Source organism: Spermophilus citellus (genome assembly GCF_964194105.1).
Source record: "Spermophilus citellus genome assembly, chromosome: 19".
NCBI lineage: Eukaryota > Metazoa > Chordata > Mammalia > Rodentia > Sciuridae > Spermophilus > Spermophilus citellus.
In genome coordinates this window covers 4,673,832-4,697,255 of record NC_138201.1, presented here as the reverse complement: position 1 = coordinate 4,697,255, position 23,424 = coordinate 4,673,832, and the positions used below count along the sequence as shown (strand labels likewise).

Genomic DNA, 23,424 nt, shown 5'->3' with positions numbered 1-23,424 from the left:
TGAGAGGTGGGAGGGAAAGGGAGAGAGAAGGGAAATCGCATGGAAATGGAAGGTGATCCTCAGGGTTTTACAAAATTACATATAAGAGGAAATGAGGGGTAAGAGAAGAATAATACAAGTGGAAGAAAGGATTTACAGTAGGGGGGTAGAGAGAGAAATGGGGAGGGGAGGGGAGGGGAGGGGAGGGGGGATAGTAGAGAACAGGATAGACAGCAGAATACATCAGACACTAGAATGGCAATATGTAAATCAATGGAAGTGTAACTGATGTGATACAGCAATCTGTATACGGGGTAAAAATGGGAGTTCATAACCCACTTGAATCAAACTGTGAAATATGATATATTAAGAACTATGTAATGCTTTGAACAACCAACAATAAAAAAAAGAAAAATAAATAAATAAACAAATACATTAAAAAAAAAAACTAGCCAAAGAGCACAGCATTTTCTTGGCAGATGATACACAAAGTAAGATAAGCACAAGAATGAAAACCATCAAATGGAGAGTGCTAAGTTATTTCTGGGGACTTGATATTTTACTTAAGCTGAGTTCTGGACACAAAGAAATTCTATTTGTTATCATCTCCATATTTTGTGTCATCCAAAATTCTGGAAGAATACTTTTCTCCCCACTCAAAAAAGCCTGCAGGCTGGGTGCAGCTCAGGGGCAGAAGGCTTGCCCAGCTTGAGGGAGGCCCCAGCTCTTCTACCCCAGCGTATGCGCGCGCACACATGCACACACACACCCACACACACTCACACACACACACACACTTTCACACACACACACACACACACACCAAAGCCTGCACTCCCCTGCTGCAAACCAAGCCACCCGTCTGTTCTTTTTTCAGGCTCCAGGCAATGTGTCCCTCTTGGTGTCTGGTGACAGGTATTAAAAGAGAAAGAAAGAAAGAAAGGCCCCTCCTGGGGCCAGTTCAAGTGTCAGTGACTGAGATTTAAGGGACCTTGCTGGCCCCACTCCTCCCATCAACAATCTCAGGCTCCAGGCAGTGCGCGCTGGGGCCAGGGGTCCTGAGTGATGAGGTTCAAGGCCTGCGGGCGCCTTTCACCAGCTCCACCAAGGCACACTGGCACACTCAGGTGTCACCTGAGCTGCCTGGGGCCGGCTGGAGTTCAGCTGGGACCCTGGGCCTTCTTAACCCTCCCTGAGCTTGGCATGACAACCTTCTCACTTACACTCTGTGAAGGGGACTGGAGTGGACGCTTGCTGGCCAGGGTTTTTCAAGACCCTGCTGAGAATGGAGCTGATGATAACCGCGTTGGCCTCCGTGATGACTGTCGTGTCGTAAGTCGAAAGCAAGGCCCAGACAGCAAAGCCTGGAATGTTCTTTGTGGTCTTTGCATGACCCTCTCCTTGTCTGTGGAAGATCTTCAGGAAGATATGGGGGGCTTCTTTGACCACCTTCCTGCTGTATTCACTTTTAATAAAAGCGGACTTGATTTTCTTTTCCGTCATGGTTCTTGTTGATTTCCTTCCACATCAGCTGATAGCGTATTGTTTCATTGTAGCTCATGTCAAACACACATTGGGTTCAATGCAGGAAACAATATAAACAAAACTTTTCATCTTTAGAAAAAAGATCAGAATAGCATGTACAATGTACATTTCAAATAAAAACACAAAACAAGATATACTTAAGTATCAAAGTTGGTAAATGAAGAAAAATTCTTGCCCCATAAACTGTTTTTCTGCAAGCTGCCTTCTGGTCTTTGTTCAATTGGATTCCTGTTTTTATCGAGGCACTAGGGGGAAACTTTGCATCCTACTTTGTTGACTTGATTATTTTGTTACTTTTTTTTTAAGTTGTGGATGGACTCTTATTTTGTTTATTAGTTTTTATGTGGTGCGGAGGATCGAACTCAGGGCCTCATCCTGACACTGAGCCCAGCCACAGCCCCAAGGCCTGATAGCTAGCATTCTGTTCACTACCACAATTCCATTCAACCAGATCAGCATGACTTATCATTTCCCTTTTTGTTCATTGTTTCCAATTATTCTATTATTTTAAAAGTCTTTTCCTAAACTGTGGGCTCATGGATTTTTCCTCTTTTGCATTATTTTCTTAGATTGCATTCCTAGAAGTAGAATTGCTGGGGTAATATCTATTATCTGATTAAGCAACTTCAACAGCTTCTGACATTTTCTCCAAAGGTTTCTAGGAGTTTACTGGGCCACGGGGAACAAATAAAAGGCAAAGAAGACCACACAGGTGCCCGAGCTACTCGCACAGTGTGGTCACAGAGAGGAAATAGATTCTCCAACTCACGCCCCCCGTCCCGCTATTCCACAGGGGTGCCGGCAGTCACCTGCTGCACCAGATGATCCTGAGTCACAGTGAGAGGGTTGTGCCAGGTTCAGTTATCTTTCGGCCACGTCCATGAGAAAGTCTCAGTTGAGTGCCACTAGGAGAGAACACCTTTCTGTTACTTCCCCATCTCCCTTTAGTGGAAAGGACAGGGAGCTGCAGTGCAGAACCTCAGCAGGTGAGAGCTCCAAGCTAGAAACGAACAACACTGCTTCGTTGTCTCAGAGTTTGGCCCAACGGCTACCTTCTATTTATATTATTACTGGCAATTTCTGGCACTGACATCAAATTTCCTTAAAAAAAAAAAAAAAAGTAAATGTGCTCAGGATGTGGAGAGACTAGGATCCTTGAACACAGCTGTCACAATTGTGAACGGGCACATCCACTCGGGGAAAACACTTTAGCAGCTCCTGAAAGCCTTAAATAGAGAAAGCAACTTTACGACAGTACACACAAGGATTGAAAACCTATAGACACACAAAATTTTGCCCACAACTACTCATATCAGCATAATTTAGTCATTAAGAAGCCCAACTAAATGTCCATCAATTAATGGAGATACATCATGCAGTGTAGGTCACGCAGTGCAATGTCACTTAACGATGAAAAGGAATGAAATACTGACATGTGTGCAAACATGTACAAACCTGGAAAACGGACACTTATCCACGTATGTAAAACAGATTCCACCTATGTAAAAAGTCCAGAAGAGGAAACAGCCCCATGTACAAGAGCACATTAGTCGTTATCAGGAAGAAGGATTGGGGGCACATGGGAAGTGACTGCCTAATGGTGACAGGGTTCCTTTGCAGGGTGATAAAGATGTAAAAATAGCTAGTGGTGATGAGATTGAAGAAATCATGGAACTATATGCTTTTAAAGAGTGTTGGGATTAAACTGTAACATTGTTATCTTTAAATAAGTAAAGAAATGCCCTCAGGTTCATGACATATATAGATTTTGTTTTAAAAAAATTGAAGTAGGCAATGGCAGTGTGCAGCGTTGTAAGGATCTCGGAGCCTTGGGGAATGACAGGGACTGCAGGACACGCCCTGCCCATGCTCTGATGATCACCATCCTCACCATCCCAGAGGTGGCTCAGAGGGAAGCGGCTTCCAGGGTTCCCCCGAGATGAGCGGCTCCTTAAGCGCTCAACAATCTCCGGCATGTGACTTAATTGAACTTCAATTTCTGGAGTGTATAAATAATGAAATACGGCATTTATGTGTAGTGCTATTTACTTTGTAGCCTATTAACGCAAAACATACTGAATTATTAAAGCGAGTAATTGGTTCTTCTCAGACCCTCTTCTCTGGCGCTTCCAGGGAATTGACAAGCTCCCCGGGCTCAGTGAGCCTGCTGCTGGGATCCGGGCTAGCAGAGGACGCTGGTGGAAAACCACACTTCTTTAAAGCACAGCCCCAACTGGACTGCTGGCCACTTTTTCCTAGGAAATACATAAGCATCAGGGAAATGGTAGAAGAGAAACGAAAGGAGTGGAATGTGCTTGCTCAGGGCAGAATGAATGAGCAGAGCCTTCCTGTTTCATGGAGTCTTTTGCAAGATGAGACCAGCTAGCAATTTTCACGTGGAGGTTGGGACATGAGGCCAGAGCGGCTGCTGTGGAGAGGGAGCACCTCAAGACAGCCCTGGAAGGAGAGCCAGGGGACAGCAGCTAAAGCCACCTCAAGGGTTGGCAGCAGGAGTAAAGTTCCCTGCACACCGTGGATTTTGGAAGGCATGAGTCAACTGACAGAAAGTTTCCCCTCTGAAGCTGCGATTTGACCCCTCACTGGGAACCCAGACACAACACCAAGGACTCCGCTCGCAGTTAAATCACTTTTAACGACCTGTGGTTTGGAGTTAAATCAAGTGTCATTAATCTTTTCAGACAGACACAAAAGCTAACGTTTGCCTTGAAGTCACGGTATAATATGAATGTCAGCAGCGTGCCAAAAACCTGCCATGGGGGCACTTAATAAAAGTATTTGATAAATGCTTTTAATTATTAATAGAACATATTTAATTTGTTTCATGATGTCTGAAACGTGGCGGTGCTCCTAAACAAAGTCTAGGTCTAATTCACAGTAGGTGCTGGTGTCTGAAGTTGGTAACTCTGTGTGTGTATGTGTGTGTGTGTGTGTGTGTGTGTGTGTGCACTTTTAGACATTACACATTCGTGTGGCTTAAGACTAGTAAGTGTCACAGAAAGAATTCAAATCTAGGGCATTGGACATTGGACTTCAGAGGTTTTTTCTTTTTCTTTCTTTTTTAAATAACACAACAGAAATTCCTCTCTTGAAGTTCTGGAGGCTACAATCCAGGCATCAGCGGCCACGCCTCCCCTGCAGGCTCTGGAGAAGAATTCCTCCTCTCCTCCCCCTCACCTGCGTCCCCAGCCACTGCTCCTGGCTCCCTGCTGCAACGCCCCATCTCCTCCTCCACAGGGCCTTCTCCTCCATGTGTCTCTCCGTCCTCTCCTCTGTGTGGATGTGAATGTGTGGTCGTCACATTCAGGGTCACCCTACATCTAGGGGGCTTTCACCCAGAGACCCCTAACTAACTGCCTCGGCTGAGACTTTTCTAGACCAGATCACACTCTGAGGCTGCCCTGGGGCTGAAGCCCTGATTTCACCTTATGCTGTTTGTGGACTCACCTTCACCGTCAGCTGAGCTCATTCTCACCCGGGTTCACTTGTCCCCCTCTGACACTCTGTGGTGTGCCTGGAATGATTGCCACTTCATGGTTCTTTATGATTGCGCCTACACAGGGGAGATGCGGCTTCCCTATCTCCCTCTTCCTTTTATTTTTTTATTTTTATTTTTTTAACGTGGCCCAAAAGATATTTATTTTTAAAGGTTAATAACAAATAATAGGAAAAGAAAACATTGAAAAATTATTTGATTAAAATTATTAGTATTTACATAATTTCTATTACTTAGGGGTATGTTTTACACTAAAATACCATTAGAATTAAAAGTTTCAAAAAACATTGTCTTACTGAAAATATAAATATATGCAGGATGGATGCCTGAACTCACATAATTAACATTTTAATGTGTAATTTAAGGCCATTTGTATTTTTTTTTAAATGGGAATAAAAATTTTTTTATTGGTTGTTCAAAACATTACAAAGCTCTTGACATATTATTGAGATTTCCAAGCATGAACCAGCAGGGCCAGTTGTTGACATGTGAGGGAGAAGAATTAGGTGAGGATTTCAGTTCTGCACATGGGAGTTTGTCATTTCCTAAAGATGGGCTTGAAGGAGTGACCAACTTAGAGGGAAGAAAGAGGAAAAAGGCTCTCCCCACCTCGTTTCCGTCCTCTATCCAAAAAGACTTTCTAACTTTATGATAATTCATGTGCTTCTAGTTATTTTGTACATTAGACGAGTAATATATTTTTATCATAGAAAAAATCTAAAATACAGATAAGCAGAGGAGCAGACACCCATAATTCCAATTGTATAACCTCTGTTGACATTTTGGCATACCACCTTCCAGAAATCCCAGATAAATGTGTGTGTGTGTGTGTGTGTGTGTGTGTGTGTGTGTGTGTGTAAACATACGCAAGTTTAAAAAAAAAGTGAAATGGGATGATTTTTATAACCTGTTTATGCCCCTTACAAGTATAAATAATGTTCAATTCCCCCCAAAAAAAAGTAGATTTTATCAGAGCTCTTCTCCAAAGGGATTCTAGGAGTATGGTTCAGATGGTCCAGACTTTGGATCTGTAGCCGAGGACAGCACGGCCATCAGCACTGTTGTTCTTCCAAGCACATGGACTTGGTTTCAACGTCTTAGTCGACCATTTGCTGTCCATCTTGGGCAAGGCTTCAACCATCTCTAGCCCTTGACTTTCCCGTCTGTGAGACTGCACGTTGATTGTATGGCTGTCTGCTTCTGGTCTCAGTGGGTCTCACAGGCATCCACAACTTTCGACAAGAGCATCTCAATTTTCCTTTGGGGAAGCTGTTGTTCTATTCTCAGTCCATGAGGTTCAGAGATGCACAGTCATCTGTCCATCACTCCCAGGATGTGACCATCAGTGAGGGCACATGCATGTGACACAACACAGGCCGTCAGAGGCAGCCCTGGGTCCCTGCCGGTGAGATTCCCCCTGAGGGTGACTAGGGGAGGAGGACCAGGCTCAGGCCTGTGGCTACTTTTCTGTGGCCAGGACCTACCTACCCGCCCACCCAGAGGAGGCCAAAGATGGAGCCCAGCTGGTCAGACATCCTGGACACACCGGACTGCACCTCTGTCTCCCTCCTCACTCCAGTTTTAGGGCTGGTGAGTCCCTGCTAGGAGCCACAAGCAAATATACAATGTATGGCACCTTTGGTTGTAAAGTGACGCCAGCTAGCCACTGAGATGATTATGTTAAGATTTACATTCATATGCAAATTGGACTCCCGCTGTTCACCTTGGCCTGCTACCGGACTCATGTTACGGACTCATGTTACCAGACTCTTGGAGAGTTCCCATTGGTTGGGGAAGGATAGTAGGAGGAAATTCCGGGGGAGGTCCGGGGGACCCCGGGGTTCCGGTCGGCGCGCGGTTCCGGTCGGACACCCTCGTGGGAGGATCGGTTTTTGACTTGCTGGCGCTGAGAGTGTTAGCGGCTTTTTCAAAATAAAGTTTTGTTCCTGCTTGATTGGCTCGTGATTCTGTGCCCAGCCAAGACTGCGGCATTTGGCGGCCCGTGCGGGGAACGCCTGAAGCTTAGAGGTGAGTAAATTGCTCGCCCCTGAGGGAAGGCGACAGGATGGATGACCTTCTCAAAAAACAATGTGTTCTTGTTTTGATTTATTTTGTTTTTATTTCGAGCTCCCTAGCCCTAGAATTTTCTCAGGCGAACTGGGAAAAATGGTTGGCTCAAGGTTTGAAGTTATTCGGCCCTGAGAAAGAGAAAATTGATACAACCATTGTCTGCTCCGTTTTTGTTTCATTCTGCTTCGGCTTTGTTTTATCCTACCTTATTGGGTTAGGTTATAGTAGATTAGAATCCAATAAAAAACAAACCGAAAAACTGTTAAGTAAATTGTTAGAGGTCCAGACTATGGTAGAAAAAACGCTAGGTCAAGCAAAAGAGAAGGTCTCTCAAGCTAGTCAGACAGAGGAAAATTTAAAAAAAGCAAGCTTAGAGGACAAGCAGCCATCAGGTGGAGAATTACAACAGGAGGTTGCTACCAACTCCGTTCTATCACCAGAGGGCGTAACTCAGCCAACAGCTCCATCTACCGCTGAGCGGCCCTCAATTCCCGTAGTTGATGGACGGAATTCTGAGGCAGGACCCCAAAGATTAGCATGCCCTGTACTTGAGCAGGCAGGAGGGCAACGAATTCACCGTGCTTTAGATTTCAAAACAATAAAGCAATTAAAGGAGGCTGTAACGACCTATGGGCCGCAAGCTCCCTTCACAATAAGCATGGTCGAATCTGTTACCAACTTGGACATGACACCAGCAGATTGGGCTAACATGTGTCGATCTGTGCTAAACGGAGGACAATATTTGTTATGGAAGGTTGCCAATGAGGAATTTTGCATGGAGACAGCTAGGCGAAATGCAGAAGCTGGTTATCCTCAAAGAAATATAGAAATGCTTTTGGGGAAGGGACCTTATGAGGGTCAAAGACAACAAATTGAATATGACCCTGGTGTGTACGCACAAATTGCTGTAGATGCAGTTAGGGCATGGAAAACTTTACAGGGGCATGGAGACTTACAAGGTCAATTATCTAAGGTAATACAAGGAACTAATGAACCTTATGCTGAATTTGTAGATAGACTTATTCAGTCAGCCTCTAGGATATTTGGAAATACAGAACAGGTAATGCCATTTATAAAACAACTGGCTTATGACCAAGCAAATCGTTGCTGCAGAGAGGTCATTAGACCATGGAGACATGAGGATTTAAACACATATATTAAATTATGTAGAGACATTAATGAACAGGGGCAAGTCTTAGCAGCAGTACAACAGGCTTTAGATGCCAGGCCAAGAACATGCTATAATTGTAATCAAACAGGACATTTTAAAAGGAGTTGCCCCATAAGAGGAGGGTTTAACAAAGCTGGATATCAAAGGAATAGAATACCAGGTATTTGCCCACGATGCCGTAGAGGGAGACATTGGGCTAATGAATGCCGTTCTCAAACCACCATAGAGGGTATTCCGTTATCAAAAAACGGACAAGGACCAAGTGTTTACCCACGATATCGTGGAGAAAGGTATCAAGCTCCATTGCCAAAAAACGGACTAGAGGGCCCAATGCCCCGGGGCCCCAAACCACAAATATATGGGGCAATGGAGGAACCCAACAGCCCCATCAAGGTAGTGCCCAGGACGCATTATCCATTAAATCCCTCATCAGACAAACTAGAGGGAGCGCAGGGCTGGACATCTGCGCCTCTGCCAGAGCAGTACTAACCCCAGAGATGGGAATTCAAATCATTCCCACAGGAGTAAAAGGACCTCTTCCCCAGGGAACAGTAGGCTTATTATTGGGACGCAGTTCTTCTACACTAAAAGGACTTATGATAAGTCCTGGGGTAATTGATCCCGATTATGAAGGTGAAATAAAAATTATAGCTAGTTCTCCAAGAGGTATATCAGTAATTTCACCAGGAGATAGAATAGCACAGTTATTAATAATACCCAGCCTGCATGATAAATTTTCCAGTTGTAATGTAGAAAGAGGTTCCAAGGGATTAGGCTCCACAGGTGTAGATTGGGCTATGCTGTCTTTGAATTTAGATTCTCGCCCAATGCTAAAATTAAATATTCAAGGACATGACTTTAATGGGCTGCTGGACACAGGAGCTGACCTTAGTGTCATCTCTCGTCAAGAATGGCCAAAATATTGGCCATTACAACAAGCCACTCAAACGCTTCGAGGCCTAGGAGTGGCAACAAATCCCCATAGAAGTGCTATGGTATTAGATTGGAGGGATCCTGAAGGATGTGAAGGAACTATACAGCCCTATGTATTGGATCATCTTCCTGTAAATTTATGGGGACGAGATGTCCTAGATCAATTAGGATTGACATTAACAAATAACATCAATCCTAACGCGCCCACTACTAGGGCTAAACAAGGCTTTAGGAAAGAAAAAAGATTAAGAGAACAAGAACAAGGTATGACAGCACCTATTCAAATAGATCAAGAAATAAATAGACATGAATTGGGTTTTCAGAAAGGGCCACTGAGACAATCAAAATTACTTGGAAATCAGAAAGACCAGTGTGGGTTCCTCAGTGGCCCTTGACTAAAGAAAAGATACAAGTAGCCCATGACTTGGTCAGACAACAGTTAGCGGAAGGACATATACAACCTTCCGTATCCCCCTATAATACTCCCATTTTTGTCATTAAAAAGAAATCTGGTAAATGGAGATTATTACAAGATTTAAGAGCCATTAATAATGAGATGGTTATTATGGGACCTGCTCAATCAGGGATTCCTCAATTGTCTGCTTTACCAAAAACCTGGCATGTTTTAGTTATAGATATTAAAGATTGTTTCTTTTCAATTCCAATTCATCCCGAGGATAGTCCACATTTTGCATTTACTATCCCTGCACTGAATCATGAAGGTCCTGATCAGAGATATGAATGGAAAGTACTCCCTCAAGGGATGGCTAACAGCCCAACTATGTGTCAAATTTATGTTAATAAAGCAATCCAGCCACTTAGAAACCAAAATCCTGAACTACAAATATTTCACTATATGGATGATGTGTTATTGGCACATAAAGATAAAAACACATTACTAGAATGTTATGCCACACTTACAAACTTATTGAAAAACTATAATCTAGAGATAGCAATAGATAAAGTACAATTAAATCTTCCAATTAATTATTTAGGAGTTCTATTATCCTCAACCATGGTCCGTCCACCAAAAATTCAAATACGAGTAGATCAACTCAAATCACTTAATGACTTTCAAAAGTTATTGGGAGACATAAATTGGATAAGGCCTTATCTAGGCATACCAACAGGAGAGTTAGGACCTTTATTTGATATTCTAAAAGGTCCATCAGATCCAAATTCACCCCGCATGTTAACGCCTGAAGCAAGAAAAGTATTAAAAATCATTGAAACATATATGGAAAATATGCATTTGGATAGAATTGATATAAGTTTGCCTTTATTATTTATTGTACTACCAACAAAAAATATTCCTACAGGAGTATTTTGGCAAGAAGGTCCATTATTGTGGATACATTTATCTTATTCCCCTAACACTATTCTTACTAGATATCCTGAGGCTGTAGGACAATTAATACTCAAAGGAATAAAAGCAGCTAAGGGAGTGTTTGGGATTTCTCCCAATAAAATTATTACTCCATATACTATGGATCAAATTGATGAGTTAGCTAATGAGTTAAATACTTGGGCAATAATCCTGTGTAAAACTAGTGTTTCATTTGATAATCACTTACCATCTAATCCTTTGTTGTCTTTTTGGTCTAAGCATCCTGTAGTTTTTCCAAAAATGACAAGAAAAACCCCTATCATAAATGCTCCAAATATATTCACTGATGGGTCAAACAATGGTACAGCAGCAGTAGTTACTCCTGATCAAACTTTTACATTTTTAGTACCCAAACAATCAGCTCAAAAGGTAGAGCTTAATGCAGTATTACAAGCTTTTATGATGTTTAAAGATTCTGTATTTAATTTATTTTCTGATAGTCAGTATGTAGTTAATGCTATTAATTCCCTTGAAGATGCTGGTAGGATTTCCCCTTCCTCTACTGTTTTCTCTTTGTTTTCCGATATACAAAGTCTAATCTGGGACCGAAAAGATCCATTCTTCATAGGTCATATCAGGGCACATACAGGATTGCCTGGAGCCCTTAGTATGGGCAATGAACTAGCAGATAAATCTACACATGACATACATATTTTCTCCACAATAGAAGAAGCTATAAATTTTCATAAAAGGTTCCATGTCAATGCTAATACTTTACAAAAGCGTTTTAAAATAACTAAAGAACAGGCCAGACATATAATAAAACAATGTCAAAATTGTGTGACATTTTTACCACAAGTTAATCTTGGAGTCAATCCTAGAGGACTAATACCTAACCATATTTGGCAGATGGACGTCACACACTTGCCAGAATTTGGAAAATTAAAATATTTACATGTTACAGTTGATACCTCTTCCGGATTTTTGATGGGCTCCCTTCATGCCGGAGAAAAAACTAAAGATGTTATAGCTCATTGCTTACAAAATTTTGCCACTGTGGGCGTTCCAAAACAGTTAAAAACGGACAACGGTCCTGGTTATACTTCCTCCTCTTTTAAACAATTTTGCTCATCATTTGGTATTACTCACATAACAGGAATTCCATACAATCCACAAGGACAAGGCATAGTTGAAAGAGCTCATCAAACTATTAAAATGTACTTATTAAAACAAAAGGAGGGAATTGGAAAGGGGTATATATCCCCCAAAGATAAACTTAAAATAACCCTTTTTACTCTAAACTTTTTAAATTTAGATTCATCGGGACTTAGTGCTGCGGAAAGACATTTGTACCCCAAAAATGTACATAAGCCTAAGGTACTTTGGAAAGATATTCTAACAGGACAATGGAAAGGCCCGGATCCAGTGATAGTCTGGAATCGGGGCGCTGTCTGTGTTTTCCCACAGGATGAACAGCAACCAATTTGGATTCCAGAGAGATTAACTAAAACAATTTCTACAGAAAAAGAAGATGATTTGACTCAAATCCATAACAGCTGACATCCAGAGCTCCAGCTTGGCTATTCTTACATCGGCGACAGTGATTAACCAAGGTGTTTTTTTTTTTTTTTTCAGTATCTATTTTATTATTGCATTTTTCCACATCATAAAGTTCTATTTTATTTTTGAGCTCATACAAACCTAGGTTAATGTTTTTCTGATCAGTTTTATTTTTTGACTGTGTTTTATTTTTTTTTATTTATTTATTTATTTATTTATTTTTTGACTGTGGAGTTTTTAAACATTGCAATGGAGATTTCACCTAAGTATAGTTACAAGGCCTTTATTTACTATTGTCTTATGTGTTGTATGTTGTGTGCACACTTCTGTTTTGTGTTGTATGTCTGTATGTGTGTATGTCCATATTTCTTATATGAGGAGCGCTCATGAAAAAATGGATCCGAATTTTTTCTTTATTCACGTGATTTATATGGTTTAATTTAAATTAGGTGAACAGCTGTTTATGATTGTTGTTAAAGATGGTTAACAGATCTGTTTGTTTACTTTCACCATTCCTTTTCATTATATTTAATAACTCTGTTCAGGATAATGTCTCTTTAGCATCATTGCCAGAATTTCCATCTCCATCCCAATTCCGGTGAAGACTGAGATAAAACCAAACTACAGCTTCTATGATAGCTATCACAGTAAACTGTATAAACTGATGCATCAATGAATATAACTCAACAAGTAATGCTCAATCAAGGACTTGATTTACTTTGGGAGGAAATGGACATATTGATAGACTCCTCCAATTTGAACTGCTTGCAGAACTTGCCTGGACTATATATCAGTTGTATACATTGTAAAATATCATCTGGTGCACCGAATTGTGGTACTGCTGGCATATCTTTGCTGATGGTGTCACCAGTGATGCAATTTCCTTGCCAGCTCACCCCATGTTTATTGTGGTAATACTGGCATATCTTTGCTGATGGTGTCACCAGTGACGCAATTTTTCCAAGGAGCCATCAATTGGCTTGGTGTCGTGGCATTTCTGTATCCTCCTCCCTTCTACTAGTGATGGTCTAAAATTTGGGGGCCAACAGAGGTGAGGCAAAGAACCTCACCCCCCCACTGGCACCAAGGCAAAATTTGGGGGCCAACAGAGGTGAGGCAAGAACCTCACCCCCCCACTGGTGCATAGGCCTATCCACGAGCATGGCTGAATGCTGGACCGGTAGTCAGCGACGGGTTGCTCTGATTACAGTGGATTCAACCTAAGACAGGAAGCTGACGCCTAAAGGTCAGTTCTCCCATGACGGGTAAGAACCATATGTTAAATTGGACAACCTACCAGGCACGGTCCCTAGCCACATTGCTTGTTGCTTAATTAAACAGAAGGGGGCAGATGCTAGGAGCCACAAGCAAATATACAATGTATGGCACCTTTGGTTGTAAAGTGACGCCAGCTAGCCACTGAGATGATTATGTTAAGATTTACATTCATATGCAAATTGGACTCCCGCTGTTCACCTTGGCCTGCTACCGGACTCATGTTACGGACTCATGTTACCAGACTCTTGGAGAGTTCCCATTGGTTGGGGAAGGATAGTAGGAGGAAATTCCGGGGGAGGTCCGGGGGACCCCGGGGTTCCGGTCGGCGCGCGGTTCCGGTCGGACACCCTCGTGGGAGGATCGGTTTTTGACTTGCTGGCGCTGAGAGTGTTAGCGGCTTTTTCAAAATAAAGTTTTGTTCCTGCTTGATTGGCTCGTGATTCTGTGCCCAGCCAAGACTGCGGCAAGTCCCCTCATGAGGAGGTGACACAAACTGATCACCAGGGATTCCATACTCGCAACTGAAAAATCCCATCTCTCTGTGGCAGTGCCTCCCTGGCCGGTGGCTCTGGAGAGCAGATGGAGTCGTGTGGTGCCAGCTTAACACAAGCCCCACACTCTCACCACCGTGAAGCATGGGTCACCATTGCCATTATAACTGGTAATTGTTGTCATTGTTATCAGTTGGTACACATCGAGCTGAAATCCACCAGAAGCTTTCATGTTTCTCTAGGTTTGTCCAGTTGGCCAGGACTGCGGGTCTGCAACCAGCCAAGTAAGAGCCTCACTCTGCACTCTGTCCGCTTCTAACAAGTAGCAGGCGATGGACTGGCTCTCCCCCTCCACTCGGGAAGCCAAGCCAGCTCCTGAAGGCCTAGCCGTCCCTCTGGGAGAGCTGCCTGGATCTGCAGCCCGCCTGGTGCACACTCGTCCTGCACCAGTCTTCCACCTGCATCATGGGGTTGCATCAGGAGCTCAGGAGAGAGCCGAGCTTCCACGTCACATACAGGTCACGGGTCCAGCTGTAGTCCAGTGGACGACAGTGACAGCACTCAGAGCAGAGAAGCCTCTGGGTGACGCTCCCAAGCCACCCCCGTTGCTTGGTGTACATTTTTAAGTAAGTCTTTTTTTTTTTAATACTTATTTTTTTTTTTTAGTTAGAGGTGGACCCAATCTTTATTTTACTTTATGCGGTGCTGAGGATTGAACCCAGCACCTCGCACATGCTAGGCGCGTGCTCTACCTCTGAGCCACAACGCCGGCCCTTTTAGTGTACATTTTTATTTTTCCTCTTTGGACCTCAATTTTGCAACTCAAAAAAGGGTCATATTTTGGATTGGTGTCCTCTGGGGGCTTTTACTCGGGTAGTGCATGGATTCTGAACTGTGCTACGTGAATTTCCACTAGTAGTTTACAGTCTCTTATGTTGCTAAAAGAGACGGCCACCTTTAAACACATCAAACTCACTTTCTGCTGGCACAGAATCAAGGGTCCCAATAAAGGTATCAAGACAAGAAACTTCTGTTTGTAGGAGCAGTTTCCAGAGCATCACAGTCTGCACTGAATCACATGCTGGAGAGTGTTCAGGAGGGACACAAACCGACGCTGACCTTCAAGACAGTTCTCATGCCTGGTGGTGGTGGCTGCTGCTGTGACTTCTGAAGGCGTGACAATAGGTATATACTATAAACTTTTGTCTCTTCTTTTCTGGCAGTGCCTTATAGTGTGAGGTCAATTTTCTTCCAAGGAATCTCACCAGTGAGTGTGGCTGGTGAAAGCCACCATGGCCACTCTTCGCTGAACTTAGAAGAGGTACTAAAGCAGATGGTGCAAATCAAAGTTAGCCAGGATTCTTGGGTGCCATCTGACAGAATCCATGTCACGCTGGATTAAGAAAACATGGGAAGTCACTCGATCCTGGAATCTGGAAAGGCGGTGGCACCAGCCGCCCGGGTGGTCAGAGGGGCCCTGCGTGACTCCTCCACGTTCTCTCAGTGCTGACCGGCTTTCTCCTCAGGCAGAAACGCAGCTGCAGTCCCTGGGCTTCCCACCGTCTCACTTCAGTCTTTACAAACAGTCAGCTGTCATGCTTTCCCTGAGGTCTGAAAGCTCGCCACGGGCTCTACTTGGGCCCAGTAGGATAGAGGCTAGGGTGCCAGTGGCCACCCAGGGCGTGGTGGGTGCTCATTTCCCGCATAGCCCTGAAACCACTTCCTTCTAGGGTCTCTATCAACAGCCCTCAGATCTTCATTTAAACGAAACCTCTGGTTCAGCAAGATGACTTTGAATACTAGTGACTGAAACCTCAACTCCGACCCAGTAACAGAGGATCCCAGACAGGGCAGACCTCAGACCCGCTGACCCTGGGCCTCTGTGGTGTCTGCAAGGATCCACCATCTCTTTCTCCCTCCACTGCCCAAAGTCAAGTCGTCATCCCAGAATGGTTCTCTCCGATCCTGGTACCGGCTGGGGCTGTTTTCTAGGTCCTATCTAGCACATGAGAGGGAGCCTCTTGTCAGTGGACTAAGTCCTTTCCCTCAGGCCGACGGGCCAGCCCAGGTTATGTGACACCTGTGCACCAAGAACTTCTGTGGAGAAATGAAAGGCTCGATGGCTGAGTCCTGGACACCCTACCCCCCGGTTTCCCTCCTAGAGGTCCAGAACCCAGGATTGTCACAGGTGAAGCATCAGGCGCCTTCCCGTGGTGAGACATCCCCTGGAGTAGCTGAAGAGTGCTCTTAAAGCTGCCAGGGCCTCTGGCTATGGTGGTACCCGCAGTCATTCCAGTGACTGGAGAGGCCGAGGCAGGAGGATCACAAGTTTAGGCTAGCCTCAGCAACTTACCAGCCCTGTCTCCAAATAAAAAAGGACTGGGAGGTAGCTCAGTGGTAGAGCTCCCGGGGTTCAACCCCATACTGAGAAGAATAAGAGGGAAAAGTACCAGAGCCAGATCCTTAATATAGACAATAAAAAAACCAAAAACAAGCCTGAACAAAAGATATCAAGGTCGTTAGAAACAGATAGATCTGAGAAACTGTCATAGCCAACTCGAGGCTATGAGATAGTGACAGCTAAGTATAATATGGTCTCCTGAATAGAATCCCGCAACCGGAAGGACATCAGGTAGAACTAAGGACATCTGAATGAACGTGGACAACATGTTGACATGAGTTCATTGGCCATGGCCAGTTATCCTGCAGGAACTAGACGTCAACAACGGAGGAAACTGAGTGCAAAAGAGATGGACATTCTCTGCATTTTATCAACTCTGCTATAAATGTAAAATCATCCAAAAAATCTGTTAAAAAGAAAAAAAAATCCTTCTCTTAATGTTGTCACTGAAGATCCTCACTGCTCTTCTAAAAGACTATTTTGAATTTTAAATTGTGTGAAATTAAGTAAGTCTGAGCACGGCGAGGGGCAGGTGGGCACGGGGCGGGTGGGCGCAGGGCAGCTGAGCACTGCGCGGGTCCATTAGTTCACTACACAAGCATTTGCTGAGCACCTCCTCTGAGGTCATGTCTTCCTAGGTGCCAGTGAAGCAGCGATGAGTGAGACAGGAAGTGCACATGGAGCGGGAGGAGAAAATACAATACAATATCCAGATAACGCAGAGTGTGGTCAACAACAAAACCCCGGCCAGGGTGAGGGAGCAGAGAACGCAGGAAAGGGCTGGGATTCCTTGGGCGCCTGGGAGGACGCATTGAGGAGGAATCATTTGCACGTGGACCTGAAAGGAGTGTGGGAGCTGACCACGCCAGGATGTGGAGGTCACGGGGAGTGGGCAAGTGGGGAGTGGTGGGGATGAGGCCAGAGAGCTCAGCAGGGCTGAGGTCAGGCAGGGCTCAAACAGCACTGAAAAACTCAATCACATTCCTCGCTTGATAGAAGTTGGTCATCGCAGGGCTTCAGCCAGTGAAGGGCCCTGCTCTGGCCACTCATTTAAGATCACCTCTGCAGCTGTATGGAAATGGCGCACTGGGGGCATGAGAACAGAACCACGCAAACCAGAGTAGGTGGCAACAGTGGTCAAGTAGGAGAGGACACTGGCTAGCCACCCTGGAAGGGGCAGAAGTGCTGGGCTGGAGCATGCACCTGAGGAAGACTTCCTGACTGGGTGGGCGGGGGGACGAGAGGACCGATCATGGACCAGTCGACAAAAACGGGGGCTCTTCACGGAAACATCGCCAGTATCTGCTGAGACCTTTTTTCAGGCTTGAACGCCCTGAGAAGATTTAGCTCAGAGACCAAAGGGCACTACAGGAAACCGTGCCTCTTGATGAGCAAGGGTGCCCACTTCCTCCCATGGGCCAGCTGGCGCAGCCGCCAACTGGTACCTAACGTGTTTCTGGGTTGTCTGCTCTTGCCCCAAACCCTAGAGGGATAGCAATACCACTCACCATTGTACAGTGATGCCTGGCAAATGGACATATTTGCTGAGCCACTATGGAACACATGGACAGAGGGGACACCACGGGGCCTAGAGGTGGCGGGAGCTTCCCTGGGAATCTATTCTTCAAGTGAGAGCAGCAATGTCCAAACCAATGCAGAGGAACAAGAATAAAGTTCAGGAGCGGGTTGGAGTTAAGCAATCAGCGAGAGCTCTGGGCGGGAGCCAATAAATAAGAAACTGATTTTGCAAGAGCTAGCACAAAGGGCCACGCAACTGGCAGAGGTGGGACTTTGCTGCTCAGCTTGATGATCTCATCCCAGGACCACAAATGTGAGAGCTGGAGGGGATCTGAGGAAACTTTTGGAAGCATTTGCTCATTTGACAGAGGAAGGAAATAAGGTGTGATGGCTTCCGACCAGGACCCAATTTGCTGGGTTCCATTTGCCATATTCTTTCTTTTTCTTGTACCGGGGGTTGAACTCGGGGGCACTTGACCACTGAGCCACCTCCCCAGCCCTATTTTGTATTTTATTTAGGGACAGGTTCTCACTGAGTTGCTTAGCGCCTTGCTTTTGCTGAGGCTGGCTTTGAACTCAAGATCCTCCTGCCTTAGCCTCCCAAGCCACGGGGATGACAGGCACGCACCACCGTGCCTGGTCATATTCTTTTTTATACTATGCTGATTACCAGTTAAATTAAACTTCTTTTTTCATATACAGGCTCAGAGAGGAGTTTTCAGAAGTCAGGTGCAAAGATTAGTCTTCTAAAGTCTAAAATCTATTCCTAAGTAAAATTCTCATTTTAGAATTCAGTTCCATCAAAAAGAAAGAAAGAAAGAAAAGAAACCTCTTAATAAACATTTCCTCTTCTCCTTCATTGAAAATGAGGCCCCTACGATGGTTCCTTTTTTGACATGGCTGCCAGGAAGCTTAAAGCTAAATTTAACACTTAATCCTCCTAATTATAGTGATCTCAGTTTTTACAAACAGCACTTACCCTCTTTTTTATGATTTTTTTCTTTAAATTTTTTTCCAATAGTCTTATTGTCTGTGTGTCTTTTACTATATATTGTCTCAAATCCTTTTTTGGAAGTCAGCCAGGTATAAATCACCAATAACCAAAACAGAAGGAAGGTTCTGTTTCTCTTGGGCACCAGGACTGCTACATTCAGTGTGGTGTCCATTTTCAGACACCGGCCTTGACCCTGACTCTGCCTCCCACTTTCGTATTTATAGAGAAGGAGGCCACCGCAGGACAGATGCACACAAATGAACAGTTATAAAATTGTAGGGTCGGCTTGCTAACTAGGCAAGTCCTTGGAAACTTCGAAATGAAAACAAGATGTGGTAGGAGAGGGCTGTTTCCTGTGCTGACGTGGCAGAACTTCACCAGCGAGGGACCTGGAGAGGCCAGGCAGTCCCGGCAAGGCACGCATGGTCGGCAGGTGGTGGGCTGGGTCGCTCCCAGCTCCAGGCCTTCTGCTTCTGCAGCCACAAGCCTGACCTCCCGGGCCAGAGAAATGAGATCACGTAGCCTCCCTCTCTTCTGGATTCTGGCCACAGAAAGAGATTAAAGCACTCGTTTTCTGAAACCATGAGGCTTTCTCTTCCCTCCCTAAATGAAATTCCTCCTAAACCACAAAAATTTAACCCAGGCAAAATTAGGAAAGCAATAAAGGAGTCCATACAGATGTTTGTCCTCCTGCTCCTCCTGCTTCAGAATCTTCTGTGATAGTTTCTGTTGAGGTAGCAAAAAAAAAACAGAAACAAAAAGAACAATAAATAAGTCCTGGAAAATGGCAGCTGTTTATGCCTTGAGCCTGAGACTTCCTGTGGCTTTTTGTTTTTTAATCTTTCCCAAGTTTGTAAATTCCGTTCTTTATTCCTGTGGTGTTGGGCCTGATTTCCGTGATCATCTAAGAGATATGTTCACAAGAAAAATGGCTTCAAGGGTGCCGCTGCTCACGGAAATGCTCCTTCCCCACAGCATCCATTTGGATTCCGTTCATGATCTCCTCCTACTCAGAGCCAATTTGTTCAGAGAGAGACAAGAAGATGCTGCCCCAATGTTCCCAACACCTTGAAGAATGAGACAGTTCAAAAAGCTATGGCGTTTCTTCAGAAAAAATCTCAATAAAACCACGAGTCGCAGGCCAGACTGTTGTATGACATCACTATAGCAGGCAAGAGCTCACCTTGCGCCCAGGCTGCCTGGATCCTTATCCTACCTACCTCCTGTTACCCAGGAGCCCTGGACAAAGTGTGATGTGACACTTCCCTACCTTTAAAATGGGGATAAAACTAATGCTCACATCATAGAGCAGGTTCTTCCACTTTGATGTGTTTCAAAAAGAAAGCATGTGAAAGCACACACCATTGGCTCCACTCCCTTTGCTTCTGACTCTGTAAGGGCTGGGCTGGGACCTGAGAATCTGCGTTTTAACATGTCTTCAGATAACACTGATGCCCTTGGTCTCCAAGTTTGAGAGAGGTTGGGGTGTGGAGGTAGACCACTTGCCTAGTACTCGGGGGCCCTGGGTTGAATTCCCAGCACCTCCCCAAAAGGCTTGATTCACTCTCAGTGGGCTATACATAGACTACATAGTTACACATGTCATTTTGATACTACACATAGCTGTTCGAAGTGGTGTCAGTTTTTATTGTCTTACAAGGTGTCTCAAACTCAGACCCAAATGCAATCGAGAAAATCCTATCAAGTTCCTAATAGAAATACCCTTATTTTAAAGAACTGGGAGGTTCCGAACTTGCGAAGTGTAGATACTTTAAAAGTGATTCCAGGATCAAGGGCTTCCCTTTCGGGAGCCCATCTGTACACTTGGGAGGCAGAAGCGAAACAAAAGCTGACACAGCTACTTTTTGAGGTTTCGTGTCTTCGGAGTTACAGTAAAAGCGCCAAACACACTTAGTCATTATGGTCAAGAAGAATTCTTCAACTCGTTTCAAGTAATTAAGGAGCCCAGCAAATGCGGACGTTGCAAGGGCAGTTGGAACAGCAGAGGACACAGCCGCACAGGCACAGGCGGGGATCGTTCCACAGCTCCCCACAACAAAGGGAACGACCCAACCCCCGACCTGGGGGCTTCCGGCAGCCCTAACGCCAGAGACCAAGGCTCCGACGAAAAGCCGGCGTGTTTGACTTGGTGTCTGGAAAGAGGACATCGATAAAGCCCATGGTTAAGATGCTTTCCTGGCCGGGCCCCTGGACGTTCTGGAGCCCCGCCTGCCTCCCGGCGCCACGCACTCCTGCCCGCGGGAGCAGCCTCCGCACCCCCGGGCGCTCGGAGCGCCTCTCGGTTCTGAGCACGGGCTCTCGCGGCCCGAGGAAGGGGCCGGCGCTGGAGAACAGCTCGCTTCTCCACACAAGCAGACCTGAGTTCGGGATAAGTGCTCCAGAGAAACGTGAGAACGAGATAAGGCATTTTTGCCTCTAGATGACTTTTTGAAAATTAAACAAAGGGCGTATGTTTGCAAGAATGGAAAAAAAAAAGAAAGAAAGAAAAAGAAAAAGAAAGACAAACCCCCGCTTTGCCCTGACCGTTTAAAAATGCAATACACAAACCACTTTCCCTAACACTTCTTCTAAAAGGTAGGTCACTGCCAGCCCGGGCTCCTGAAGGTTCCACCGAGGGGCTGCTCCTTCATTGGCAGAGAGGGACCGAGAGGGACAGGCAGCGCGCGGGGGAACTTGGAGTCTGATCCTCTAGACCAGAGCCTCCCTTAGACTTGGCGCGGGTGGAGGCAGCGAGACACCGGTCCCCAGATGGGATTCTGGGGCTGCCACGACTCACCTCGCCAACTTGTCCAGGCTGCCGGCGCCCCGGCGGCCGGCTCGGGGACGCGGACGCGGGGGCCTGCGCCTGGGAGCGCGCGGGCGGGCCCCCGGGAGGGCGCGGGACCCCGGCGGGCGCGCGGGAAGCGGCGCAGGGTGGCGCTGCGGGGCGGACGCGGGGTGCCCGGGCGGTGCGGGGGGCTCGGAGCGGCCGGCGCGCAGGGACAGCAGCGCCAGCAGCAGCGCGGCCAGCGCGAGCAGGAGCAGCGCCGCCGCCTTGCTGCGGAGCTTCATGGTGCGGTGCGGCCCCTCTGCGCATCGCGGCGTGCCCCGCGGCAGCGGCGGGGGACGAGCGCTGCGCCGCCGCGGCCGCCTCCTCTGCCCGCCGGCCAGGGACTGGGGTCTAGGAGGGCGGCGGGTGGCCGGCGGCGGCGGAGGAGGAGAGCGGCGAGGAGGAGGCGCGAGGGCTCCGGGAGGAGCGGCCCTCGCCTACCGTACTGTGTGGAGTAGCCGCCCGCGGTCCGCCCACCCCAGCCGCCGGGCGCTGGAACTTCAAGTAGTGCCGGCTACACATCACCCCATTCATCCATCCACTTGGTCATCTGCCATCCACTCGCTTATTCACTTACCTCCCGTTCCCGCCACTCTTCCATCTGATTCGCTGTCGCCACGATGATTCGCCCGTTGATCCATTTATCCCATGCATTTCCCACCCAGCCGCGCTGCTGCCTGCACAGCCACATCTGCTGGGGGGGGGGGGGGGACAACCCTGTCCTGTCTGCCCGGCACACGGCTCTGCACACGGTGCTGCCCAATACGTATGTTGGGCAAAAGCACTCTAGATCCGCATACAGAAATGATAGAATGAATTTCAATGTCTAGATTTAAAATCGGACACTGTCACTACTGGCTTGGTGATCCTGAGCAATCTGCAGAACTCTCTTAAGCCTTAATTTCCTTGAATGCAGAATGGGAATGATATGCTGCTCACTACAGAGGCATTCTGTGGATAGATACCAAACCAAATAATACATTCAAAGGAACTAGCACAGTGTCTGGCTCACAGTAAGTGCCCACTAACAGTTCCCCGTGATCATTAGTACAAGAAAACATAGTTTATCTTATAGACGTAAGTGCGAATTTTATATTCTTTCATAGCTCTGAGATGAACAACTCCACGACTCAGTGTTCCAGGCATAGTAGTGCACCCTGTAATCCCAGCCACTCCGGAGGCTGAGGAAGGAGGATGGCAAGTTCAAAGCCAGCCTCAGGAACTTAGTGAGACTCTGTCTCAGAATAATAAAAACAAAAAGGGATGGGAATATTTCTCCCTCTGGAATCTGGACACCTGTAGCTATCCAGTTACTCAGGCCAGAAATTAGGTGGGAACTCTTTTCTTCCATTACCTCCCAGAGTAGTGATGTTCTGTTGCATAACAAACGACTCCACAGATGCTAAGAGGTAAAGCATCCCTGGGTTAAATCCATCCCCATTTCCCTCCCTTATCTACCTATCTATAGAATATATTCATTCTTTGGAGACTTTAACAGCCACAATCACCAGGTCAAGGTCAGGATTTCCTACCTATTCTTCCAGGGCCTCCCCAGTTACAGATTGGAAACATCTGCACACATCCTCCCATTATTCTGCAAGAACTGACAGCAGCTGTCTATTGACTCTCCTTGCAGCACAGTCACAGAAGAAAGAACACTCGTTATAACAATGTTCCTAAGTGTCCACAAGGTTCTAAGTTGCCTTGTTAATCATCTCAAATTTAATTATATTCTGAATTTTTCTCATAATAGCTTCTTATCTTAATTCTTTGGCAATCCATTGCATTCACATGCATAGGAGTAAGAATATTT

General features: G+C 45.8%; 1 protein-coding gene across 2 annotated transcripts in view; it reads right to left on the bottom strand.

Moving 5' to 3' along the window:
- Nucleotides 1-21,969, bottom strand: part of GXYLT2 (glucoside xylosyltransferase 2) — a 72,802-nt gene extending 50,833 nt beyond the window's left edge. For both annotated transcript variants that reach the window (XR_014019892.1, XM_081276251.1), the window contains exon 1: nucleotides 21,579-21,969. Coding sequence is in view for 1 of the 2 variants with exons in the window: in XM_081276251.1 (XP_081132377.1) it covers nucleotides 21,579-21,853 (275 nt within the window). In the remaining variant the exon portion in view is untranslated. The remainder of the gene's footprint in view (nucleotides 1-21,578) is intronic.
- Between the last annotated feature and the right edge of the window lie 1,455 nt (nucleotides 21,970-23,424).